The 23,121-nt window shown below is 44.3% G+C and overlaps 2 protein-coding genes across 2 annotated transcripts in view; both read left to right on the plus strand.

The window, feature by feature from the left end:
- The window catches only part of LOC309336369 (uncharacterized protein), a gene marked incomplete at its 3' end in the record, with an annotated part of 42,737 nt that extends 39,255 nt beyond the window's left edge, over positions 1-3,482 (plus strand). Inside the window, exons 15-16 of the mRNA XM_081851988.1 lie at positions 1,201-1,326; positions 3,258-3,482. Coding sequence (XP_081708114.1) covers positions 1,201-1,326; positions 3,258-3,482 — 351 coding nt within the window. The remainder of the gene's footprint in view (positions 1-1,200; positions 1,327-3,257) is intronic.
- Positions 3,483-12,913: 9,431 nt separating this feature from the next.
- Positions 12,914-22,779, plus strand: LOC309336371 (keratin, type II cytoskeletal 73-like; the record flags this gene model as incomplete). Its single annotated transcript, XM_081851990.1, has 8 exons — positions 12,914-13,258; positions 14,331-14,542; positions 16,248-16,308; positions 17,925-18,020; positions 19,480-19,644; positions 20,130-20,255; positions 21,131-21,351; positions 22,737-22,779. 8 exons carry the CDS (start codon positions 12,914-12,916, stop codon positions 22,777-22,779), a joined length of 1,269 nt encoding a protein of 422 aa, XP_081708116.1.
- Positions 22,780-23,121: the final 342 nt, after the last annotated feature.

Raw genomic sequence — 23,121 nt, forward strand, 5'->3', positions numbered from 1 at the left:
AAATCCTCATTCTGTTACAGGTACTCCCCGATGTACTCTTAGTCCTAGCAAAGATCTCAGAAATTAGTTTGGGGAAACTTAATGTTGTATCTCAATCAATCCCTCATATGGAATCTGTGCATTTTCCCTTTTTACGTGAGATTTTATTAAGACTTTTAATAATACACTAAAAAGCAAACTAATCTAAACAAAAGAAAAGAAAAGAAAAGGAAGAAAAAGAATGCAAAGTCCTCTCTCACATGTAGATCTTAACTCTTGTCTCACACAGAAAGAGGTGAACTCTCTCAGCTCTCATCTGGCAGCTTCCCTTTCTTTCTTCCTCTCACACAGGGTCCACTCCTTTGCTTTGAGCTCTTTTCATCATTCATTCAATAGTTGCTGCATGACACCAACAGTCAATGGTTTTTTTTTCAATATTTTCACCATATTGAATGCTTTCTTTGAGATCCACACAGTCCTTGCTTATCAAAATACATTCCTAGCATTCCTCTCTCAGCATGAGGCAGCCACGAAGTTTCACATTACAATCAACACATTCACCAGTGAAGTGGAGGATCAAAACCAGAACAAAATAAAATGAAAATTTCTCAGAGTTGGAACACCGCTTAGCTGTTAAGAAACTTTCCTAGTATGCACGGTTGAAGCACACTTGTTTTTTTATTTTAATTTCAGCCCATTGTGTGGGCATTTTTTTCAAAGAACTCAGTATTCACAGGAACTCTGTTGAGGAAGGTGGTCCTAGTTTGGTAGCTGAGGATTATGGCATAGTTTTTATATAGTCCCTGGGGGGCAGGGACACCTCAGGCCTGGGTGTCAAATGTGGCTCTCCAAGCCTCTCTGTTTAGCCCTCTCCCCAGTCCATGCCTCACATTGACCCTGCTTCATTGCCTCCTCAAGTGCTTATGTCCAGATAGAAGCATCTTTGAATTATGACAGTGCATTTTGTTTGTGTGGATGGAGGATAGAGAGGTAAGTTGATTGTAATGTCACCTATTTACAAAGGTAATTGTCATAGGCATTGCTCCACCCATTTTTGCCTCTGGCCCCTGGGAGATTATCCACAAAGGACTGTGACCCTCTGGCTAACAAGGGTGTGTCCCCCGACATAGCCAATGGGGGGGGGGAGCCATCACTGCTTCTCTCCCAATATTTAAGCATGAAGTTGTACCTCTGCTCTTCTGCCTTCTCTCTGAATATTAGATTGAGGATCTCCAGAACAAACGATACAAGTTCCATGCAAACCTGGAAAAAAACAACAATGAAATTACTGAGCTAAAACGGGTGATACAGATAATGCAGATCCAGACAGATAATGAGAAGAAAAAGGTGAGGAAGCTCTTGTTTTCCCTGGTCCAAGTCAGCCCTGGTTTGGTGGGAGTGTCAGACCTTAAGGCCTGCCTTCACAAACTGAAGGACACAACTTACTGGCTTTTCTATGGTACCACTAATGGTTTGTAACCATATGCTATTTAAAGGTGTTTCTGAAATTTGTATTTCCTGAAAAAGAAACATGGGACACATTCATAACGCTCATTACAAATGTGAGAGATCTATTACAGTCCCATAAATTCTTCTCTGGCTCAGGATTTAATCTGAGCTGGAGAAGAATTCAACTCCTTTCCCACTCCATGCACCCAGCCCCTAACCCCTGTCTGACATGCATAGTCTTCCAAGAAGCAACTCTAGGCAGGGGAATAGGGAGAAGACCTTTGCCGCTGCCTTTGCTACCAGATTCAGCAGCCAGGTAAGCAGGTGAAAGGGGAGAGAAAGGAGGTTTGGAAGTCTATAGGTGGGTAGGTGGGTGAGTGGGAAGAAGAGTTATGGTGGGTGAGCAGCAGCTTCAAAACTCACAGGAATGCAGGAATCCCTGATCAGAGTCTTAGTGGGGTCCTTATTAATTCAGATTAGCTCCACCTGACCACTGGCAGTGCTGGTTGAGGCTAATGGGAGTTTGTAATCCAACATATCTGAAGGGTGTTGGGTTAGGGAGCTAGGATATTTCCCAGTTTCCAGTTTGGGGCAGAAATCACTTAGCTTGTTTCAAGCCAAACCAAATGAGACCATCACATAACCCGAGACCAGGAAAAAGAGACGCTGGATGAAGATTGGAAGAAAATTTTTAAAGTTTTATTTTGGAAATTTAATGAATATTAGGAAAAACGTTGGAAGGAAACTATTTGGCTTTAGTAGAAATAATATAAGGAGTTATGTACAAATAAGTATTAAGCTTTAAGGTATTTTATGGTAAGATAAGGTTAAAATAAATTAAGGCAAACTGAATGACAGAATATAGTAGAGAAAGATGGAAGGATTTGCTGAGTTAATTAACAGGTTAGATTTTTAAGATAAATTATTTAATTGAAAATTGAGTGTTATTAGGTGAAAATGCAAAGTTATAATATATTAAGATGAATTATCAAGATAAAAGAAAAAATGGAAAGGATTTGCTGAAATTACTAATTGAACTAGAATACAAAAAAGGGAGGTGTGAGGAGGTCAGGGAAACAAGTAAATGAAAGTTAAGATATGGAAAGGATGACGTGTTTTTTTAAAAATTGTTTTTATATTATTTTTATTTCTTTTTGTGTGTATTTTGTATTTTTTGTTCTTTTTCTCTTTTATATTTTTGTAACCTTTTCGAAACTTTAATAAATATTAAAGGTTGAGCAATAAGTTAAAATAAGTTATATTAAGTTACAATAAGGATTTGCTGAGTTAAGAATTTGAACTGGAATACAAAAGGGGGAGGTGAGAGGAGGTCCGGGAAATAAGGTAATGGAAATAAGTAATGGGAATTATATTTGTTTTGTTTTTTTAATTGTGTATTTTTGTTATTTTTTGTGTATTTTTTGTTTTCTGTTGGCTTTTTGTATTAAATTGGAAATCCTAATAAATATCTCAAAAAAAAAGAAACTTTAATAAATATTATTTAAAAAAAAAAAGATTATTAGGAGTCACTTTTGTCCCCATGAAAAGGACTCAACTATCAGGTGATTTCTGCATCACTTTGTATGACCTGAGAGTGCATCCTATCCAACACTCCTCTCTAGGGAGTTCAACAACAGGGGCAGGCAGATTATCTTTCTGGGGAAGCTCTTCTCCCTTAGTGATCTTGCTGTTGAAGAGCTTGTGATAAGATTCTAGGAAATTCCTGGTTGCCCAGAATTGCTGTTGGAGTGGGAAGGCGGAAAGGGACTGACTCCAATATGGATTGTTATTGGTGTTACATCTGGACAACGTTCTCCCATGTTTTGCAGGTGGCTTCTCTGCAGGCAGCCATTGGTGATACTGAAAAACAAGGTGACCATTCTCTTAAAGATGCCCAGGAAAAGGAACAAGAGCTCCAGAAGCGCCTGCAGGATTCCAAGGACAAATTGGCTGGCCTCTTGAGGGATTATCATGAACTCATGAATACCAAACTGGCCCTTGATATTGAGATTGCTGCATACAAGACATTACTGGAAGGAGAAGAGAATAGGTGAATGCAATATACAGCATCTCTAGATAGTAAGGATTCTGTTTGTATTTCCAAGTTTTCGAGCCTGGAATGGAGCAATTCACCTACACATGCCATACCCTCCAACATTTTCAAGCCAAAATCCAGGGCACTATATTCCTGATTTTTATCGCAATAGCATGGCAGCAATTTTGGTTGCTATGATATTGCGTGCCCCCCCAAGCACTTTTTCCAGGCATGGCACCCAAAAACATCCATTTGGGGGCACTGCACAAGACCACGGTCCTAAAATAGTGCTTTCTTGGGGGAAAATCGCATCGTGAAATTGCACTGAATACTAAGTATATAAATACCAAGTTCTCTTATTAATAATTTAAAGGTAAAGGTAAAGGTACCCCTGCCCGCACGGGCCAGTCTTGCCAGACTCTAGGGTTGTGCGCTCGTCTCACTCTAGAGGCCGGGAGCCAGCGCTGTCCGCAGACACTTCCGGGTCACGTGGCCAGCATGACAAGCTGCATCTGGTGAGCCAGCACAGCACACGGAATGCTGTTTACCTTCCCGCTGGTAAGCGGTCCCTATTTATCTACTTGCACCCGGGGGTGCTTTCGAACTGCTAGGTTGGCAGGCGCTGGGACCGAACGACGGGAGCGCACCCCGCCACGGGGATTCGAACTGCCGACCATGCGATCGGCAAGTCCTAGGTGCTGAGGTTTTACCCACAGCACCACCCGTGTCCCATTAATAATTTACTTAGTAGCAAATAGCTACAGCTATGAGCAGCACTGGGATCTACAGATAAAGGGTACTGTACAAATTTACCAAATACAGTGGTACCTATGGTTGTGAATGGGATCCGTTCCGGAGCCCTGTTCACAACCTGAAAGGAATGCAACCTGCGTCTGCTCATCTGCGCACGCACGAGTTGCGATTTGCCGCTTCCGCGCATGTGCGTGATGTCATTTTGCGCGTCTGCGCATGCGCGAGCAGCGAAACCCGGAAGTAACCCTTTCCGGTACTTCCGGGTTGCCACGGGACGCAACCTGAAAAGACATAACCTGAACCGAACGTAACAAGAGGTATGACTGTAGTAATAATAAACAAGTCATTGAAACATTGCAAATGGGTCATTGGCAACAGATTCTCCTTTAAAAACGATGGGATTTCCCCTGGAAAGCATAAATTCAGATTGGATTATGTGGGGCAGGGGTTGGCATTTTGATGATAACATTTTTCACAGATGCCAAAAAAAAGCACCCATCTCCTAATAAACACTCTTCTTTTCAGTTTAATAAATAATAACCAACCTGTATTCTTTTTCTTCCCCACCACCCGGCCCGTCTCTAAAAGAATATGTTCTGGAGCACCTGTGAGTCTGGGTAAGGACCCCAAGGATTCTTGCTTTTTTCTGTAGTCTGTAAGATTTTGTTCACTACATTAACAACCTCTGGTGTCTGTGACATGCTGTAAAACTTATTCACTGAATATATCATTCTCTTGCAGCTGTGATGAACACTTCTTGTGCAGTCCACAACACAGTCCACGGTGTGAAGAAGTAGACTGAAATGGAAGCAAACATTGGATGCACTTAGGGAATTTTAGTGTGCTGTTGTTTGCAGGATTGGCAATGAAACTTCAAAAGAAAATCTACATATAACCCACGTGATTTCTAGGGATGTTTTGTCTTTCAACAGTACGTGTGCAGATTAAAGCAGAAATGAATTGGGTTTTTGCCATAAAATTAATCACAGGAGATAATGGCTGTGTTATGATAAACCATGATGAAAACAAGTCTAGCCTAGCCTTTACTTCTCTTGTAATTAACTGTGCATTAATAGTACCATCCAAACCCAACAAAATGTGTGTGATCTTAGCTACAGTTTGTTTGAAACAAGTTAATGTCAAGCCATAGTTTATGAAAGCAGCTTGTTTTCACTAACTAGTTGAGATTAACCACACTTTTAAGCTTGGGCCTGTGGTGAATTGAATGCTATGACTATGATGATGATTAATAATAATTGAATTTATATCCTGACTGTCCACCCCAAGGAGCCCAGAGTGGCAGATTTAAAACGTAAAAGCAAAAACAACATTATAAAACAAATTGAAAGAGTCTAAAAACAATTTAAATTAATTAAAAGCAGTTGTAGTTGAAAACATTGTAAAAATAATTGCTATTAAAAAAAATAGGGAGATTCCCAAAGCTGTAGTCACAGTGGGGTCACATGTAGAAATGAAGATATATAAATGTGGCAGGAGGCTGATTTAGCCACTTCTGCATCTTTGATGCCTGCTTCCTCCCTATAATAGACAAAGCTCCTTTTCACATATTCAGCTGGTGTGGATGCAGGCACCGCAATATAGCATGCTGGGGAAAGACACACACACAGGTAGACTTCATTATGAGCTGGGCTCAGATGACCAGCCAGCCACACATGGGCTGGTTTAGGTGATTTCTGGCTTTCAAATATGTGAAGGAAAGGATCATGCAGACATTTTCAGGATACATACAGATGCATTTCCACAATCACATTAACATGCCCGGCATCTGTATCTTAGATCTGCTTAAGCAGATTAAACAAATTAAGGAAGAGATATAAACCGCAATGCATCTCATTCTGGTCTGGCAGAGATTGTATACATGCCAAGCTCTTCTGTCCTCTGATGACTTACATGTTGTTTAATTCCCCAAGACAAAATGAAATCGTGGCTTTGTTTAAATGAATGCAAGTTTCCCACTGGCTAAGCAGGGAAAAAAATGGAATTGGGGGAAGGGGGGATTGGAATAGAATTTATTGCACCATAATATATGCAAGTTAGAGTAATGTGGACTTAAGAATATACTGTAGAGTTGTCCGAGTTAAATATAATCCTCTCTTTTAAAAGCATGTGTCTCTGTGTGTCAGTTTGCCTCCATTACGAAGGGGCCAGCTACTCTCTTCTCCCAACCCAGGGATGGGGACCCTGTAGCCCCCAAATGGTTTTCACCTCCAACTTCCATCAGCCCCTATACACAACATCCGGAAGGCCCTAGATTTCCCAGTGCCAGATTACCAAATAGGCAGTGTAGGCACCAGCCTATGGGCCCCATGCCTTTAGGGGCCCTGCAATTGCGGATCAATATAATATTGTGTAATCAAATTTGCTTATTGAAATTGTTGGTTGGTAAAATCAAAAACTTATTAGGAGATAATTCCCAAGGGGCTCCCCAAGATTTTGACTGCCTAAGGGCCTCCACCCCTAGGGTTTAATCTGGCAGTGAAGTTTCCCATCTCTGCCCTAACAGCTGGTTTATGATATTCCAGGCACTCAGGTTTTTCCTACTGAATACAGTGGTACCTCAGGTGTAATGGTTCTAGGGGTTGCTCGTGCGTAACCCCTGGCTGGGTTGCCTGAGTGAACCTTTTCTGTCCGGACAGCCACTCACCCGTGGCTGTCTCAATCGCTGGCAGAATCTGTCAGTGGGCGTTTCTTAAACTTCTTCCAGCAAAGAAGCTCTTTGACACCTAGTCTCCTCCTACTCTCTCTGCGCGAAAGCCTTCTGCGCAAGGAGGGCGTAGGCAGCGGAGGACCCCTACTCTCCCCGCTGGTCCCCGGCAAGGAGTCATGGGACCGCCTCGCCGCTTCCCCCATCTGCCCCCCTTCTCCACTGGTGCTACGCTGATTCTCTTCCCCAGAAGATGGGCTGCCTCTCCCAATCCCGGGACGCTCTCTGGAATCCCTCTGGATTATCTAAAGCTATTTGCACATGTTGCTATGCAACCAGTCCACGCAGAATGTAGGCACCCTATATATAGAAATAAGCAAACCAGTGATATTTTAGGGAGCAGGCTAGCAGGCGGGGCCCATTACTTACATCATAGGTGCCTAAAAGGTAAATATAAAGAACCCCTGACAGTTAAGTCCAGTCGCGAATGACTCTGGGGTTGTGGCGTTCATCTCGCTTTACTGGCCAAGGGAGCTGACGTTTGTCCTCAGACAGTTTTTCCGGGTCATGTGGCCAGCATGACTAAGCCACTTCTGATGAAACCAGAGCAGCGCACAGAAATGCCATTTACCTTCCCGCCAGAGCGGTACCTATTTATCTACTTGCAATTTGACGTGCTTTCGAACTGCTAGGTTGGCAGGAGCTGGGACCAAATAACGGTAGCTCACCCCATCATGGGGATTTGAACCGCTGACCTTCCGATTGGCAAGCCCAAGGCTAAGTGCTTTAGACCACAGCACCCACAAAACATTGTTGCTGTATGTAGGTGGTGTTTTTAATCTTATATTTTAGAAATGTACATCCAATTTTTTTCCCTTAATTTTTTGGGGGGCCCCCAAGAGAGTGGGGCCCTAAGCTATAGCTTGTTTAGCTTATACCTAAATCCGGCACTGTCTGTTACACTTCCTGGACATTTGGAAATGCTAGTCCTGATTGAGTGTGGGTTCTTTTAGTTGATGGCCATGATCTCTGGAACTGGAAACACATGTGCTTTGCCACTGGTCCAAATGTCAACAAATGAACAAAGCAAAGGATGGCACAGTGACCACAATGCCCTAAAGGTAATGTCATTTTGCTGTTGCATGCAGAATCTCTTCACAGCAAGGTAATGGTGCAAAGCTGCATTCTCACACCAAACTCTGGAGACGCCACCAAAATGAATGAAGTCTTCAGCAACTCCCACTGGGTCTAAAGGCCAATTCATATATACAGCATAAGCACATACATGATCCGTGTGGTTATGGAGTGCAGGAAGGAGACGCCTTCCGCACCACAAGTATAACCTGCGATGAGAAGCAGGGTGGATGCGCATTTGGGCTCTGGTGCTCCTGGCAGGTTATATTATGTGGGATAATATGGCTTGGGATTAATGATGTGGCTAAACCAGGAAGGAGAAAGAAGCAGCTGCCAAGTGGGAACTCGTGTCAAAGCAGCAGCAAAACTGAGGGTGGGGGTAATGACTTGGAGACTAGAGAGGAAATGTGAATACCTGTACAATTGTAGTATGTAAAAATATGTACAGCTAGAACATTTTTGAGTGCTGGGGAGAAATCCCACTAGCCAGTGTGCCCACCAATCGGAAGTAGTGCTGGTGACAATGTCCCCCCGCCCAAGGCAGGCAATGAATTCACAACAAGAGGGACATACACCTCTGTGACCACATACCCAACCAGAGTGCCCCCTTTCCATCAGCCCCGGTGGCACAGCCACCACTGTCAGTCTCCAGGCATTCCTACAGCCAACAGTTCAATACCCCTACTGTTACTCACAAGCACCATTTTGGAGCACCGCACACAAAGAGAAGGCCCATCAGGAAAAGCACTGCATGGACCAAACAGACCTTTTGTTCCACCGACTCTTCTGGCAACTCCTGTGACCAACCCACCCTCTTGCTATTTTGTCCTATAGACAGTCCTGCCAAAAAGTATCTCAGCTTTGCCCCTCACAGGACACATTCACAAATTTAAAGCACTGTGATACCACTTTGAGCAGTCATGGGAGCTGTAGTTTGTTAAGGGTCTCGTACCTACGGGACCGCCTCTCCTGGTATGCCCCACAGAGAAACCTACGGTCTGCAAATAATAACATCCTCAAGGTCCCAGGCCTCAGAGAGGTTAGGCTGGCCTCAACTAGAGCCAGGGCCTTCTCGGCTGCGGCTCCAATCTGGTGGAACGCTCTGTCACAAGAGACTAGGGCCCTGCGGGACCTGACATCCTTCCGCAGGGCCTGCAAGACAGAGTTGTTCCACCAGGCCTTTGGTCAGGGCGCAGCCTGACTCCCTCCTCTGGCAACCTGCTTAGAATCTTGCTTAATTAGTTGCCATTAATTTGATTTTAATTGATTTTTATAATGTAATATTTTTAGAATGTGTGAATATCTGATGGTTTGATTGTTGATTGTTGTTAGCCGCCCTGAGCCCGGCTTCGGCTGGGGAGGGCGGGATATAAATAAAATTTATTATTATTATTATTATTAAGGATGAGACCCCTAGATTCCGCTCACAAAGTTACAATTTGCAGAGTTTCCCGAGAACTCTGTTAAGCCACATCTGGAAATTGTAGCTCACTTTCCCTATCCTGGTTTGTTATAACCACCATTGCTGATAGTTGGACCAGTTTAGGATTCAGCATAGCTCTTTGACCAGCCTAGCTCTGTTCATTCCCAGCTCCAGATTAGGAGAGTGGATTGCTCTATTAGTCCAATGCAGCTAAATAACCAAAACTCTTGTGGAACCTTACTGACCATCAGATGACCATAAAACGTTAAACCACTTCCGAGCTGGAGAGGAGGTGGGGTTGCGGGCTTCATGCCCTCCCCCCACGTGTGTGGGGGCTGTCTTGCAGCCCCCGCGAGAGCAGGGAATCCTTGGGCGCGTCATCTCCCTTGCCAGCCAATCGGCTGGCCCGGGAGGCGTGGCCAGCGCCTGAGGATTTTCCTCTTTCTCCGCTCCAGCGCCCCAGCTGCTCCTGTTTCCCACCCTCCCACCCTTTAGGTTTGGCTCTTTGACATTGCTATGGACTTCGGTTGGTCACTGTCAAGAGGCCTGGTAGGAATTTTTTCCACTTGGCAAATTGGAACCAGCCATTTGGTTTTTCGCCTACCTCGTAGCAAATCATCACAACTTCCTCGGCATTGGCGGTTAGGCATTGGTACAGGTATTGTTATGCAGATGAGTGGGGGGGAGGCAGTGCCATCACCTGCCCCCATATTGAAGGGTAGTCCGGTAAAGGATTCCGGGGGGTGTTGCCCTGTCCGAAGCCTATGGAGGTGTGGGCCTAAGGCATGCCCCCGAGCGGTGACCCTGGGGGAGCCCCTAGTTGATGTACATCAGCAGGACTCCCCTACTGGTGGTTAACCTTTGCCGGTTAGTCGATAGGACCAATGCTTAAGCCAATACCGCTCAATTCCTGTAATCAATAAAGTTGTGGCCTAATTTTGCCCATTAACCTAAAATACTGGTGTCCTGTGTCTTTATTTCCGTGGGGAGGTGGGAACTTGCCATGCAATATGGCATAAGCTTTCATGGGCCACATTCACACAATACATTTAAAGCTCTTAAGCAGTCATGGCTTCCCTGTGAGAGTCTTGGGAGCTATAGGTTATTAAGTGTGCTTAGAGTTGTTAGTTCTTCATAGGGGATTGTAGCTCTGGAAGGGGAATAGGGGGCATTGGGCTGCTTCTGCCTTTGCACATTCATATGACAGGACAAGAATCCATCTATATGATGAAGGGAAAGGTGTGTGGCTGGCCGTGAAATTGACTAGATCCAGGGTATGGTGCCGTACAGAAAGTGTTGGACCAGAACCCTCATCATACCTGATCATGAGCCATGCTAGCAGTGGCTGATGGGAGCTGGAGTCCAACAAAATATGGAGGGCACCTTACTGGTCAGCCCTGAACTAGACTTTTGCGTCTCTCACACACAATTTCAGGCCAGCCACACATTGCTCAGCAGTTGATCTGGTACTGATGAAAGAATTATAATTAGCGTATAGAATGTTACGACTTTCCCTTCACAATGAAGTATAATTAACATAAAGAATTCATCATCCGAGTTTGTTGGTAATTACCATGAGCTTAGATGTCTCACTCCATGCTTTATTATAGTTCTAAGAAGTAGCATAAAAACGTAACTGGCATAATTGACAGTAGATCAATACAGCATATAAGATCAAAGGGCATAATAAAACAGCAGGTAACAATAGCCAATTATAAAAAGTCAAATTAACTCGAGTCATTATTTACCTGACAGATGGATCCAATAACATTTGACACACTTCTGAGTAATCATGCACATTGGGTTGCGCAATACATCTTCTTCAGTTTCTCTCTATAGAAAAATGTTTGTGATGGTAAGCAGTGTGCAGCAAATTCTATACATTAAGAGGGCAGGGAATCATTCCTCCCCATCTCTCCCCATGAAGTTCCTGAATTATCCAATGGCGGACCTTGGGGTCTCAAAATTCAGTGGTACCCTGTGCAATGCCAAAATTGGGCGCCCTTGTCTCTCATCATAGTTGCGGTGTCCCTGAGACTCTGCCCCCAATGTGACCAAACCGATCGCACTCCCCTAAATCCGCCTCTGAAATACAGTTCCCATCATTCCTAGCAAGCACAGCCAATTCCCAGGGATGATGGGAGTGGCCAGGGGTGCCAACCTGAATGAAATATTGGAGGGGGCAGGAAAGCCCTGCCTCACATAATCAATCACACCATTCGAATGACAATGCCCATCAACTTTTGGGGGTGGCCCCCTCAAATATTTTAGGGGGGGTGAAGACTCTTTGACCCCTAGCAATTGACTCCTATGGGAGTGGCAGTTCTGAAATCTCTGGAATGCCAATGGTTCCTGACACCTTCTATGTATGATGATTCCAAAGTATGTCTCAGTGTGTTCAGCATAGCTTACTCTCGAATCAGGGTGTGTAGGGCTGCAGCCATAATTAATCTAACACACACACTAATAACCAGTGATAAACAAACAGAAAACACGCATGAACATATATATGCCATGGTCACATCCACAACACGCATACTGAAACGCATTGAAAGCACAAGTCTTACCCCATAGAATGCTGGTAATTGTAGTGTGTTAAAGATGCTGGAAATTGTGGGATATGTGTGTGGGGGGGATTATAAGCCACTATTTTGGGTCCATGTACCCCAGAACCATGTGTCTCATGTACCCCAGTGGTTCTCCAAGGCCTCAAATGGTCTTTTTCAGCTGTGCAAGCAGAGATTTTTTAAATGAAAGATACCAGGAATTAAAGCAGTAGCCTTATAGATCCACAACACGTGATACTGTTCTTCCACCAAACTGCAGATGATCCCATGGCTATCTTCATTATTCGTATTGGTTGGGCCAGTGACTTCTGCCCAGGTCAAAATTAGTAAAAGGCGAAAGATTTATACGATCTGAGGAGAAGCAAGAGTATTTCCCAGGTCAAAATTAGAAACAATCCACAACTATATCTGATTCTTGACACCTAAGATAATTATTATTTTGACACGGAACTATGCTTTGCCCTATTTTTGTCCCTGTATTCTTTTGAATACAGCACTTTTGATATAACAGTATTGTATACAAAGGTGTTCTCTCCCATAATAAAGTAAAAAGAGCCAGAGATATTGATGTCAGACCATGAAGATCCCTTTTGGGATAACATTTTTCACTAAACTGTAATTAGAGTTAGGAGGCAGATTAATTAAACAATATCCTCTCATGACATTCTTGCAAGCCGTGCATTTTTTTTTGTTTTGTTTTGTAATTTATTTTTGAGTTCTCTTCTGTGCCTAGCACTGTGTTTTGCTGGCGGGCATACCAACCACATGAGTCCCAGTGTTACCCATGCAACCAAGCCCAGTTCCTCCAACACATAAAAGAGAGGCCAGCTCCAAGGTCTTCCATTGTAGCTGCTGGGTCTCCATCTCTACGTCGTCCTCTGCAGTCGTGTCCACAACAATAAGGCAACATGAGCCGTCAGCTCTTAGTAGGCAGACAACGTGCTAGAAGCCCCTTCACCAAACTCTCCACAAGTAACTCAGCCTCCCGGTTTCATCCTGGCAGCTACAGAAGCAGAAGTATGTCTAGGATTAGTGGAAGAACAACATTCTTGTGCGGAGACTACAAGAGTGGCACCTGTGGAGCCGATGGTCAAAGTGTGCATAGAAGATACAGCATCCATGGCGTACAGGTTGACCCGCATCTGCTGGAGCCTTTCCATGTGGACATCTGCCCTGAGATCCAGAAAGTGAGACAACAAGAGATGGAGCAGATGAAGAACCTTAACAGCCAATTTGCCGATTTCATCGATAAGGTGAGATCAGAATGGGAGGCTTTCGTTGCACCACCAGACTGTTGCCGTAGCCAGTGCTGCTGGGAAGCATTCAAGTAATGTTTAGCCTGGTCCTGGTGTCTGCAATAGGTGCAGCTGTTGGGTTACGACTCCTTGTCCTTGTAGAATGGTGAAACTGGTGCCATACCCCTTTTTCCTGGAACAAATCTTAGGCCCCACCCCAGCATGCAGCACCATCACCCTTTCAACACTGATGGCTGCCATCTGCTATCAATATGGTGACCACTAAGATGTACTGCTGGAGTCCATGAGTTGCAGGATTTCTTCTAGCCTTCTGCTGTAGCATCTATAGGTGGGATGGATCATCGATAGACCTCTTCTTCCTGCCACTCCTTAAAGCATACTAGTAAAAGATCTATCATCTGAATCGAGTAGCAATTATTTCCATGTGAAAGTTTTACCAAAGCTGAACAAAAAGTGATTACCGTATTTTTTGCTCTATAGGACTCAATTTTTCCCTCCTAAAAAGTAAGGGGAAATGTGTGTGCGTCTTATGGAGCGAATGCAGGCTGCGCAGCTATCCCAGAAGCCAGAACAGCAAGAGGGATTGCCGCTTTCACTGTGTAGCGATCCCTCTTGCTGTTCTGGCTTCTGAGATTCAGAATATTTTTTTCTTATTTTCCTCCTCCAAAAACTAGGTGCGTCTTGTGGTCCGGTGCGTCTTATAGAGCGAAAAAATGGTAATTAGCTGAGTACATTTGTTATGAGCTAGTAACTTGCATGGACTTATTTGCAAGGTTGATTTTAAGACTTGGAAAACAGTTGGCCTTAATCTTTTCTATGCACTAAGCAAACCTTTTCTAATATATAGATTAATCCTTGTTTTGATCACTTTGCTTCCAATATTCTCACAAAGGCCTTTCTTTTCTTAGCTAGTTGCACCAATCCATTTTGCACCTTCACTAAACCACTAAATTTGCAGCCATGTTGTAATATAGATGTACCCTGTGAAACAGTATGAGCAGTAAGCATTGTTGGGGGAAATCTCAAAATCTTCTTCATATCTATTCATTTGCTTTATGTTGGATTTCAGGTGCAGTGCTTGGAACAGAAGAACCAGCTGCTTTCAACCAAATGGTCCTTCCTACAGAAACAAGCCAAACCACCCACAAAATGTCTGAAATCTCTTTTCGAGCAGTTCATTTGCAACCTGAAGAAGCAGCTGGATCATTTGCTGTGTGAGAAAGGAAAACTGGAGACTGATTGTGAGTGTTCAAAAGAGGAGGCTGAGGACTGCAAGTGCAGGTGAGTTGACAGGTTCATGGAATCAGCTGTTCTGGAATTGTGCAAAGAAAGGAAATGATGACTCTAAGAATGTAAAGGGTTTTCTGTCTTTTCTCCCTAAATTGGCTTTTGTCCTTCATAAATGGAGACTTAACAGAATTGTGCTTCTCCCCTGCACACTTCTGTTTCTCTCTGGTTTTTGGAATGAATTAAGACTCTCTAGGGGAGCATCTGAATTTGCTATATATTAAGTCAGATCATACTGGGGTGCAGGTGGCACTGTGGGTTAAACCACTGAGCCTAGGACTTGTCGATCAGAAGGTCGGCGGTTCGAATCCCCATGACGGGGTGAGCTCCCATTGCTCGGTCTCTGCTCCTGTCAACCTAGCAGTTCGAAAGCACATCAAAGTGCAAGTAGATAAATAGGTACCGCTCCGGCGGGAAGGTAAACAGCATTTCTGGTTTGCCAGAAGCAGCTTAGTCATGCTGGCCACATGACCTGGAAGCTGTACTCCGGCTCCCTCAGCCAATAAAGCAAGATGAGCGCCGTAACCCCAGAGTCGACCACGACTGGACCTAATGGTCAGGGGTCCCTTTACCTTTACCTAAGTCAGATCCTTGGTCTGTCAATCTCAGTATCTCAAAGACGTCCAGCACAGGTCTTTCCCAGTTCCCCTAGATTCCCTTAACAGAAGATGGCAAGGATTGAATCCAGGATCATTCAGGTTGACCAGGGGTCGGCAAGCTTTACCTCGCCTGGGCTGGTTCACTCCAGGGGAGATCCCTCCATAGGCTGGATCTTGCATGCGACTGTGATTTCCTGTGTCTGCGTCTGCACAGACATTGTTTCCGATGTCTGTGTCTGCACAGACGCAATTTTTGGCCCGGAGGAAGTGAGTCGCTGCGCCGGTTTAGCGCAGCGAGCGGGTGGCTCGGTTTGGGGGCAGCTCGTGGGCCAGTTAAACGATCCCCATGGGCTGCTTGTGGCCCATGGGCCTTAAGTTGCCTACCCCTGACATAGATAGCATGTTCCACTTTGCAAACTCCAATGAATGAATTGCGACGCACAGTCACTTTTTATTAAGTGTCCACTGTGAGATTGAACAAACAGGTGAATTGAGTCATAGACATCCTTGAAGCACAGCCTATCTGAAGGAGGAAATATGCCACATTCAGAGTGTTCTTATAAAGAGTTAGTCCAATACTTCTAGCCCAATATTGCCCACCACAGCGGTAAATAATGTGGTGCTTTCAGATGTCATTGGATTGCAATGGAAACACCATCCAGACCAGGAAATCCACTTATCCCTGATAAATGGGGAAATCCTCTGCAGTTAGTACCCAGTAGTGGCTGGTGTGGTGGGCATTGGTCACCTGGCTTCTTAACGCCACATCACTGCCAGTTACCAATAGGAAGGGGCCAGGCAGTGGCGAGCTCAGTGCAGTGGCAGATGCAGCAGTGGGAACACCAGATTGTCAGCGTGGCATATGACTCTGAGCCGTGGTTGCTGGGTAGCAGCAGTGAGGGAATGCTATTGTGTTCATCTCCTACTTGTGGGAGTCCAGAGACATCTGGTTGGCTGCTGTGGGAACTGGATTCTGGACTCGCTGGGCCTTTGCCCTAATTCAGCTGGGCTCATAATATGTTCTTCTGTTCTTAGTAGTGAGTGAAATACTGAACTGATCACCACCCCTTTGTAGTTTCATTTTAATTCCTACCTTACAGGTATGAGGAGAAAGTGAACCAACGCTGTGCTGCAGAGAACAAATTTGCAGAACTGAAGAAGGTAAGAGGAAGAAGCCATTGGTATAATAATAATAATAATAATAATAATAATAATAATAATAATTTATTTATTTATACCCTGCCCATCTGGCTGGTTTTCCCCAGCCACTCTGGGCGCCTTCCAATAAAATATTAAAAACGCAATAAAATAGGTATAGCCTGCTGAAACATTTCAATTAAAAATAATGAGGCTTTCTCCTCATTTCAGAAATATCTATGTTTTAAAAATGAGAAACCTCCCCATTTCATTTTTTTTAATAACTCAGTTTTCTTTGTTATCATCATCACCACCACCATCTGGCACCCCTCGATCTTGCTTCCTCCCAGCTCAGTAGGCTGGGAGGGATGGAGACCATGGTTTATGGATTATTGGGGTCCTATCAGGCATCCTTTTTATTATGCATTCATGATTATTTGTAGTCATGATACTATTGGGACAGTCATCTGTGATTGTGTTGCAAAATACTCTATGTACCTGCAAGGGTTTTAGGGTAGTCAAACTGTTTCATTTCCGATCAATGCATACCCTGAAATCGCTTGGCAAAATCCCATAACTTTTTAGAATGCAAACATTCTGCTTTAATTCTGTCTTTTATTACATTGTAACCCATTTGGACAGTAATAATGTGGCAGCACTGGGCCTCAAAGACTCTGTCCATGCATTTCTGTGCTGTCACGCTTTCCATGTTAGCCATACTGAGAATAGACTCATTGAAATTAATGGACACAACTAACTTAAAACCTTCCAGGTCACGTGGCCGGAATGACTAAGTTGCTTCTGGCAAACCAGAGCAGCGCACAGAAACGCCGTTTACCTTCCCACCGGAGCGGTACCTATTTATCTTTTAAAGGGGACGCGGGTGGCACTGTGGGTAAAAGCCTCAGCGCCTAGGACTTGCCGATCGAAAGGTCGGCGGTTCAAATCCCCGCGGCGGGGTGCGCTCCCGTCGCTTGGTCCCAGCGCCTGCCAACCTAGCAGTTCGAAAGCACCCCCGGGTGCAAGTAGATAAATAGGGACCGCTTACCAGCGGGAAGGTAAACGGCGTTCCGTGTGCTGCGCTGGCTTGCCAGATGCAGCTTGTCACGCTGGCCACGTGACCCGGAAGTGCCTGCGGACAGCGCTGGCTCCAGGACCATAGAGTGAGATGAGCGCACAACCCTAGAGTCTGGCAAGACTGGCCCATACGGGCAGGGGTACCTTTACCTTTACCTTACTCTGAGTAAAACAGTGTTGGCTACAGTTCTTGAGCTCCTTGGAGAAATAGGTCAGACATAAATGCATCAAGTAAATAAAAAGGAGTTGTGAAATTAGACCAAAGACCTATGTTAGATTGTTAATAGAAATAGCTCAGTCAGTAGAGCATGAGACTCAGTCTCAAGGCTGTGGATTCAAGCCTCATGTTGAACATAAGTTTCCTGCATTGCAGAGGGTTGGACTAGATGATTCTTGTGGTCCTTTCCAACTCTACAGTCCTATGATTCTATGAAATGGATTTGGCATCTATAAAATGTCTCATAAATCTGTTCATGTAAGCAAACTCTAGACGTCCCCCCCCTTCCTTTGAAACCACATCTAAACAGTAGAATATAAATAACAGGGAAATGTCATCCTTGCAGGATAGAGACTGTGTCGCTTTGAACAATGCAGAGCTGGAGATACAAGTCAGTCTCCTCTCCCAAGAGATCGAGTTCCTGAGATGCATATATCTGAAGGTAGGTAAGGAGACATTCCTTGCAGAGACACTCCATATTATCTCCACTTAGCCTATACATCTCAAGGTGCCATTCGAATCCTGGTAAGTACAGAAGAAGTAATGGACATGGAGGGAAAAGCTTCCTGAATCTGATTAGCAAATTCTTAAAGCTGGTCTGAATGGAGCAGAGCTGCAAACAGTGGTCCCACCCTCACAAGTAAAGGTGAAGAGTATCCAAGTCTAGTCATCGTTAAACTTAAGGCAAAAAATAAAATAAAACCCTTAAGTACCTCCCTCCCTCACTGGCAGTGAGTCATCATCATTTAGATCACTAATAACTTATTGCCATAATGACACCCAAAATTATTTGCCTGAGGTTGCTGCCTCATTCTGCCTAATGATAGGGCCAGCTCTGTAAATTCCAGTGGTTGGTTGACATGTAGTGGGCATCTTAGTCTAACTAGCCTGGATTTGCAAGTGAATTAGGCCTACTTTCAGGTTACAATGAAGATTTCTGAGCAGTGTTATTATGAGATATTAAAATTGTTAAGTCTCATGCTATGCAAAAAAAAAAAGTCTCCCAGTGACTTACGACATTCTTCTCCTTCTTCTTTGACGATCCCTCGTAGCCGAGTAAGATTGTCTTCCATAACCACAATTTTAACAATGAGTCCGTAAGTGACTGTGGAGGCCAGTTCTGGATCCACACATTTTTTCACAGTGGGGACATTGGTTTCCGGGTGGGAGTTGATCACGGTGTGGATTTGGCAAGCGTGCCTTCCTCTTAGCACATTTCTCCCTTGCGTCCTGAGTTCGAGTGTCTTCAAAGCCCATGACACCTTTGGTAAAGGGTGTTCTCCAATTGGAGCGCTAGCAGGCCAGTGTTTCCCAGTTGTTAGTCTTTAAACCTCTTTTGTTGATCACCAGCATTACACTTTCCATTTTAAAGTTCATCCACACATGTGTGAATGAGTAACTACAGATTAATTAACCCAAACTCAGACTCAGATGCAATGCTTTGCACTGATGCCAATTCACATGTTCATAGAATCATAGAATCATAGAATCATAGAGTTGGAAGAGACCACAAGGGCCATCGAGTCCAACCCCCTGCCAAGCAGGAAACACCATCAGAGCACTCCTGACATATGGTTGTCAAGCCTCTGCTTAAAGACCTCCAAAGAAGGAGACTCCACCACACTCCTCGGCAGCAAATTCCACTGTCGAACAGCTCTTACTGTCAGGAAGTTCTTCCTAATGTTTAGGTGGAATGTTCAGCTAAGAGTCACCACAAACAGCTGAGCAAGGAAGTAATGATAGCTCAAGCAATGTGTTTGCCCATGTGAACCAGCTGTTAGCATTTGTACCTGCTTTACAGAGTTGCCTTATTACAACTCTAGCAAAGTTGGCAGAGAGAAGAAGTATTTGAGATAAGGGGTTAAGGACAAATGATGATGCATTTGGGTCAATATCCTTAGGAGGAAGCTCAACTGGACCATCACACCGGAGATTTGGATGTGGTTGTGAAAATGGACAACAGCAGATGTTTAGACATGGACAGCATTATTGCCATCCTCAGGGAAGAGTACAAAGAAATTGTCCAGAGGAGCAAAGCTGAGGCAGATGCCTTCTACCAAAACAAGGTAGGTGCTGAAACAAGGTGGGCGTTGAAGCTGAAACAAAATGTCACAAATTCAAAAAGTGGTCTATTAAAGAAAAAAAAAAGGCTTAATGACACAAGTACTATGCAATCATGACAGGGGGTACTCATTTGCTGAAATATTTCAGGTTGCCCTCATCTTTCTTCACAAATATTTCTCTGGCTGCTTTTGATATCTTCTCAATTTGCAGCATTGTAAGACTGGGGTTCTTTATTTTGTCCATTGACTTGTAGCCGTATAAAGCTATATAAACTGCCAGGACACCAGTTCAAGTGGATGAGTGTGGCTGGGGTGCGGCAGGGACTCAGAAGGAAGGGCGGGGGGCTATCACTGCCACCCTCCCAGAATCTGCTGCATGAGGCAGCTGTCTCACTCTGCCTGACCTGCTCCTATGCTCTTTGCATCTGATCTCTCTCATTATAGCTGCCCTTGCTAAATAGCCATCATACCCTTGTTTATGCCCTTAGTACGAAGAGGCTCAAAGCAAGAGATGCTGCTTCAAGGGAGACCTGAAGAAATACAAGCAGCAGATTTCAGAACTTACAAGGAGGATCGAGAAGCTTCAGTGTGAAATTCAGAGTGTGCAAAAGGAGGTAAGTTTGGTGGTGGACAGGTCAGGCAACCAGATTTCAAAAATCCAAATTCTGCAACAACAACAATGAATCCACATAAGATCACACATGCAATACAGTTTTGTATAAAGTAGTTTATTATTTCTTAATTGTTTATATTGTACAATCTGAATTTTTGGACAAGGATGCTGGGAAGACAAAGGCATGAGAGGTTGAGGGTAGCAGCTGTGAGTAGCTTGGTGAATATAGGCAGACTGGGAATTAGACCAAGCAGAGATCACAACAAGACCACTTCCAACAACTGGAATCTTTTCTCTTTGAGCAAACAGCCGTAAATTTATTGGTTCTTAGTTTGCATTTCTCCTTATAGACACGTCGTTGCATGCAGTTTTGACTAATTTAATGCACTTCTCTCTGTTATTTTCACTAAGGTGTGCTCTTTTATCTACACCTTCCCTGAATATACACATTTTTGCGCACATTTTTTGGCTGCGTTTCAGCCTGCATATTGTTTCAGAAATTGCCCATTGGGTAGTTTTGCCTAATAATAATAATAATAATAATAATAATAATAATAATAATAATAATAAATTTTTATTTATACCCCGCCCTTCCTGGTTCAAATGCCGGGCTCAGGGCGGCTAACAACAAATTTAAAACACTTAATTGTAAACGCAGCATAAAATACAGTATAAAAACATGAATAACAATAAAATTCAAAATGAGAAATGAATCAAATTTCTCCACCTACCTAAGCAGGGACCAGTCCAAATTTCTGATGGAGAAATTAAACCACTGCACAACCACCTCAAATCTGTATGAGAAGGGTTTTGTGATCTGGTTATCCGGCACAAGGAAATGGAGGCTAACCTGACCAACTTCTGTAATCGCTGCAGAACGATGAGCTGCAGAAGGCCATCTGTGATGGGACGGACGGTGGCGACTGTGCCCTGAAAGATGCTCAGGAGAAATATGCTGAGTTGGTGGAGGCCCTTCGGAATGGCAAGGACGAACTGGCATGCCTGGTGTGTGACTACCAGGAGCTACTGAACACAAAGCTTGCCCTAGATATTGAGATTGCAGCCTACAAAAGCCTGCTGGAAGGGGAAGAGGAGAGGTGAGCCTGCAAACTGTTGGGAGAGCAATGGCAGTGGAATCACGATGAAAAGTTATGTTAACAGCAAGTTAACTAAGCGTTAACGCGGGTGGCGCTGTGGTCTAAACTACAAAGCCTAGGGCTTGCCGATCAGTAGGTCGGTGGTTTGAATCCCCACGACGGAGTGAGCTCCTGTTGCTCAGTCCCTGCTCCTGCCAACCTAGCAGTTCAAAACCACGTCAAAGTGCAAATAGATAAATAGGTACCGCTCCAGCGGGAAGGTAAACAGCATTTCCGTGCGCTGCTCTGGTTTACCCGGAAGCTGTACGCTGGCTCCCTCGTCCAATAAAGCGAGATGAGCACCACAACCCCAGAGTCGGCCACGACTAGACCTAACGGTCAGGGGTCCCTTTACCTTTAACTAAAGGTTAATTTGCACTTAGGGATCTCAAAGCAGTAAATGGGTGTCATTTGGAGTACAGAGTTTTGGTTGCATCCAGAGAATTCTGGCTGCAAATGGAGTTCATAAAATGAGGGCCCTCAAACTGGTTCTCAGGACTCTCCCCAGAGTTCCCACCCTCTCTGAGTGCTGGGTCATGTCCTTGAAGCATGATAATGCCTCTTCCAAACCTGGATGGAGGGGAGTGTGTGTTTGTGTGTGTGCACAGAAACCTCTGACTTCTGCATGGCTGGAATGTAACTTACTTTACTGAATTGCTCTGTCCTCTTTTCCATCTGGCACAACCCACCTCTGGTATACACCCCACCTCCAGAAGGGGAATGTACCCTTTGGACTAATAATAATAATAATAATAATAATAATAATAATAATAATAATTTATTACTTATATCCCGCCCACCTGGCCGGGCCTCCACAGCCACTCTGGGCGGCTTCCAACAGGCTATTAAAAACACAATAAAGCTTCAAACATTAAAAACGTCCCTAAACAGGGCTGCCTTCAGATGTCTCCTAAATGTCAGATAGTTGAATTTCTTTGACATTTGATGGGAGGGTATTCCACAGGGCAGGCCACTACTGAGAAAGCCCTCTGCCTGGTTTCCTGTAACCTCACTTCTCACAGGAAGGGAACCGCCAGAAGGCCCTCGGAGCTGGACCTCAATGTCTGGGTTGAACGATGGGGGTGGAGACACTCCTTCAGGTATACTGGACCGAGGCTGTTTAGGGCTTTAAAGGTCAGCACCAACACTTTAAATTGTGTTCGGTCCCCCAAACTTGATCTAGGTAATAAACACCTGAAGATGGAATGTGGGGGTTATGTGACTGTAGTCGGAAGAGAACGTACTATATTCTTTTATCCTTGCCCACACAGGATGTCCAAAGATTGTGCAAACTCAGTCAGCGTATGTAAGTAGTCTTCCTTGTTCTTTTCTCCTGTTCTTTGCAGATCAGAATCCATGTTTGGTGCCCCAAATAAGTTTTGGCAATAACCATTCCATGTGTTTCCTTTCCAGCTGTAGCCAATGCCCCATGCTCTTCCCAAAATGTTGCAAAACCAGGAGGTGACTGCTGTCCAAAGGAGGTCGATGCTTGTGGATCCGAAAGCTTAAGAGTTGCGGTGTCTGCTTTCAGAAGCAACCAGAACAGACGTCAAAGGGGAAGGCACCCCACTGGCTACCAAAGGTCAAGCAGAGCTAAGGCTAAGTAAGACTTCACTAAGAATATGGTCAGGTTTAACGTCCATGATTCCATCCGCCATTTCTCAAATAGCAGGAAGGGGAAGCTTACATATCTAGGTTCTTGGTGGTGTGGGTTGAGCTGGCTAAAGCAAC

The sequence above is a fragment of the Podarcis erhardii genome (assembly GCF_964252035.2).
Source record: "Podarcis erhardii genome assembly, chromosome: 2".
In the NCBI taxonomy this organism is placed as follows: domain Eukaryota; kingdom Metazoa; phylum Chordata; class Lepidosauria; order Squamata; family Lacertidae; genus Podarcis; species Podarcis erhardii.